This window comes from Vigna angularis, chromosome 5 (genome assembly GCF_016808095.1).
Source record: "Vigna angularis cultivar LongXiaoDou No.4 chromosome 5, ASM1680809v1, whole genome shotgun sequence".
Taxonomy (NCBI): domain Eukaryota; kingdom Viridiplantae; phylum Streptophyta; class Magnoliopsida; order Fabales; family Fabaceae; genus Vigna; species Vigna angularis.
Window position 1 is genome coordinate 31327430 of NC_068974.1, and position 4723 is coordinate 31332152.

General features: G+C 34.5%; 1 protein-coding gene across 1 annotated transcript; it reads left to right on the forward strand.

The window, feature by feature from the left end:
- On the forward strand, positions 1–1432 carry LOC108339953 (NDR1/HIN1-like protein 1). Its single transcript, XM_017577182.2, has 2 exons — positions 1–801; positions 1266–1432. The coding sequence occupies exon 1, from the start codon at positions 165–167 to the stop codon at positions 786–788; it is 624 nt and encodes a 207-aa protein (XP_017432671.1). The 5' UTR covers positions 1–164; the 3' UTR covers positions 789–801; positions 1266–1432.
- Positions 1433–4723: the final 3291 nt, after the last annotated feature.

A 4723-nucleotide genomic window follows, 5' to 3' on the forward strand; every position in this document is an offset into this window, starting at 1 on the left:
GTACCCAATAAGCAACACCTACATTTTGCATTATTTATTTAGTTGTCATTATTATTATTATTATTATTATTATTTGTATTTGCATTACATATATACTCACTCATATTTACAGACACGTCCCACTCCAACTCATTATTCCTCCAAGTAATTCTCCAACAACCACCATGTCCACCAAGGACTGCGGCCACCACCACTCTTCGCGCCGCCGTCTCATCCGCCTCGTCCTTGTCGGCGTCGCTGCCTTCATCCTCCTAGTCCTCTTCCTTGTCTTCCTCATATGGGTCATCCTCCGCCCGGCGAAGCCCCGCTTCACCCTCCAAGACGCCACCCTCTTCACCTTCAACCTCTCTTCCCCTATCCCCAACACCCTCTCTCTCACCATGCAGGTCACCCTCTCCGCCCACAACCCCAACTCCCGCATCGGCGTCTACTACCACGCACTCCACCTCCACGCCTCCTACCGTAGCCAGCAGATCTCCCTCCCCACCGCCCTCCCCGACACCTACCAGGGCCACCACGACTTCACCGTCTGGTCGCCCTTCCTCTACGGTAACACCGTCCCCGTCGCGCCGTTTGTTCTCGCCTCCCTGCAGCAGGACCAAAATGCCGGCACTGTTATGGTCAACGTTAAGATCAACGGGAGAGTGAAGTGGAAGGTCGGAACTTGGGTCTCTGGAAGGTACCATATTTATGTTAACTGTCCCGCGTATATTAGCTTCGCCGGAGATCGGAGCAATGCCGAAGGAGTGAAGTTCCACCTCTTACAAAGTTGTAGCGTTGATGTGTAGAAGAGGTTTTCAGGTTTTGTTCTGCTGCTTCAACCATCTTTTTCACCAGTGTTTTATCTTTTTTTTTTCTCTTCTATTTGTTCTTAGTTTTGTATTTAAATTTTTTAGAAGTTATTACTTGGATAAAGGTTACTTAAGGTTTATATATGAAATAACTATTCTATTTTCTACCTCAATTTCCACCATTTTTGTTTTCTTTTTTAGTGTCAAGAGAGCAAAAATTACATATAATTACGGATCAAACATTTTTAGTCAAGTTTTACACGGTATATTTAATTTGGGTCTCTGAGTGTTTGGAACCTATTTAACTAGCTAATTAATTAATTAATCTTTGAGCTTAGTTAGTTTTGGATTCCCACAATAAAAATTTACAATAAATTAATATGGATACTATCTTATTTTAAATAAATAATGAAAATAAGTAACTAAGTGATAAGGAAGGTCTATTGACTTGAAATCCATGGAAATTTGGTGTAGGTTGTCGTGTATTATATGTGCACTTGACCATGGTTCTCTTGAAGTTGGAGATTGCATCTTGGATCCTTTACTTCTACGATTCTGTTTTCTGTCTATTCACAAGATATTAGAATTTCATGAAAATATAAGAAAGAAAAAAACAAACAAGGGAGTACCCATTTTTCTGACATATTTAATTGTACTTTGAATTTGTTTCATCAATGTTTCCATAGCTTTAGGATCATGTCCTCTGTTTACGCAACACATAAAAAATAATCACATTCCATAACCTAGTATTTAATTTAAGTTTAGAGCCACGACACGTGCCTCATGGGTTAGTTTTAATTTTTCTTTTACTAATACCAAAGGTAGATGAAATTTATTCATTTACATCGTTTCCCTCAGAATTCAATTCACGATCTTAATTTTCAGAAAAAGACAGAAGAAATTATTTTTTTTTGCTTTGGGGGACCTCATTTGCATGTGGAAATAAAATAATGGAAAGAGATACATTTGAAAGACAAGTGTGTTGCATTAAGATGGAAAACAGTTTTTTGTTTTTTGTTTTTTGTTTTTTAGTTTGTCATGAATATTTTCAAAGTCATCATAGACTAATTATAACTTGTAATATTATGAGTCTAATATATCAATACACATGATTAAATTAAATGAAATGAAACAACTTTGTGAAAAGTAAGTTGAAGAGATTCCAAAAGGAAAATGAATTAACCAGTTCCACCAACTTTCCACTACCTCAAGGTGTGGTGGGTCTAAGGTGCAAAGATGGAGGTTGGAACTTTAAAGCATTCTCCATTCCCTTTTAAATGCATGATCATTTATTCATCATCTACCACCCTCCTTTCATCTTTACTTCATTCCCTTTTTTTATAAACAATCTATCAAATCTAAGTCTTTTCATTGTGAACATTCATAGAATAAACAACATCATTTTGTTTTGTAGATCAATGCATTAACTTCTTAGTCTATATCATATAAAATTGATAAAAAAAAGAGATAAATCCATGTATACGTAAGGAAATAATATATTAGAAAAACATATTATTTAACTTATTTTAGATTGTGTTTAATGGAAAACATGAACCTAAGAATGGGTACAGTAGATTGATAATTGAAAATTTACATCATAATAAATAAAACTCAGTAAATTAGTAATAAATATTAGTAAATTAGTATTGAAATGTGGAGAATTCTTAAAAGAGAACTTGAGATATACAACAATGAATATGAATTTATCTTATTTCAACAGACATCATCTTTAACTTCAAATATTAAAACAATGGATTTATGAAATCTTATATTTCTTAGTTAAATATTCATATATTCATATATTATATAACAAAATCTTAGTAGTTTGATTATATTTATATAATATTTGATTTGATATCACATTATTACGATTATTTTATTGATTATTATATATATGGTAAGCTATTATTTTTGTTGATGTTATTTTATATTGTCTATTAAGTCATAGGATCAAGAAATTTTAAAGATACATATGGTATTTTACTAGAAAATACACACTTTCTCATGCTCTTTCTTTTATTTATAAATATCTAAGTTTTCTTATTGATTTGAGCGTCAGAAAGTTTTTGTATGTAGATCTTCTTTTGTATTCCAACCCTCTGGAGCATATATCAAAATTCCCCAATCCACTTAGATCTTACCACTTGTCCGAAGGTCCATGTTCCAGACCACGATAAGAACAACTGACACTCACCATAGGGCCCTGATAAAACTTTTTCTCAGTCTTACTCTTCCATGATCACCACCCGAAGTCAAGCCCAATTTGTGTCACGAGATGAAGTTCAACTCGATGATGACCCTTCAAAATCAAATGCAGATGCTAATTCAACAAAACAAAGAGCAACACAAAGGCTACGACTTTAAGCTCGAAGCCATGTGTGTCAAACATCAACTTGACCTCCAAACATTGAACCAAAAGCTGAGCAGCTTGGAGAATGAAAGGTCTCCTCCACATCCCCGTCCTCAGAAAAAGAACCCTCTGTCAATAATACAGACTTGACACTCAACGGCAAGCAAGGAATCTCCCTTGCAAAAACAACGCAATAAAAGTCCAACCTTGATGTGTATGGGAGCCTTCAGGAGGAGGGTCATCACTACTCCTAGGTGGAGCGCAATTCGGGAGCACTACAAAACTCCCCAAAAATTATATCTAATTCGCTCGACACAAACTTGAAAAATCGAAACAGGTCAATTTGACACAAAACTAAAAAACTCGTGATAAATCCTCCCACTCAAAGCTTTTATATATATATATATATATATATATATATATATATATATAATTTTAAAAAAAATTTATTTTATTAATTTAATATTAAGAAGTTTTCTTATATTTTAAATATAGTTTTGCTATTATTGTATCATACTTGTAATTATGTATTTTTTTATAATTATGTATTAAATTGTTTTTAAGATATACACTTTAATTCTTTTTAATAATTTTATTTATTGATTATTTTTATCATATACAAAGTATTATTTTGATAATTTTTTTATATAATTATTTTTTTCTAATTCATTCTAATAAGTGTAACATCCCAAAAATACAGTTTGAAACTATATAGTAGAATAATCACATTCAATAATAATTCAGATCAGTCTTACACTAGAGTAGAGAACGCTCATGGCCGAACGGCCTTACAATAAAAGAGTTACAAAATTTACTAACAGTGTAAGGAAATTTAACCGAACGGTTTACAAAACTTACACCGAACGGTCAAATAAAATTAAAAGGGGAGGTGATCGAACGACCAACTTACTATACTAAACTACTGACCGAACGTCCTATTTTTCGGCCTTCACTTCTACCTCTACCAAATTTTCTTCTTCCAGCAGCTCGTCTCCTTCTGCTCACATCCACACGGATGATCATTGCAATGATAAGGACGGACGTACAAAACCAGACAACACAGGAAAAACACAGGGTAAACTTATGTAATTTAATTCAGTTACAATCATACAATTCATACCATCAACACACAAGATAAACCTCATCATACGTATCATACAAAGCTTATTACTAGACTAACTGTCCGGACTGTATGAAATCTGTGTAGCTACAGGCGTTCGTGCACCCGGGTGATGTAGTAACTGGGATGCCCTCAATAGCTGTCACCCGAAGTTAGTCCTATCTGTCCAAAGTACCCCTAAGGACTAGGACCTCCTGTCGTTCCCACACATGACCTACCCTCTTCTACGTGAAGACGAGTACTCACGGAACATCAGGATGAACAGCCAGCTTAGCATGCCCACAGTCATACTTTACAAATATCAATATTCATTCATGAGTCGTTCCTCCCCGGAACGCTCGTTCATAATCCACAACATTTCAATCATATCATATCTTATTCATCTTTCGTTATTCATCTTCTTAGTTTCATCTTTTATCATTCATCATCTCAACTTCATCTTTCATTCTCAATCATTTCAAT

Bases quoted from the DNA above. Each gene is read 5' to 3' on its own strand.
- LOC108339953 (XM_017577182.2), top strand. From the start codon at position 165: ATGTCCACCAAGGACTGCGGCCACCACCACTCTTCGCGCCGCCGTCTC.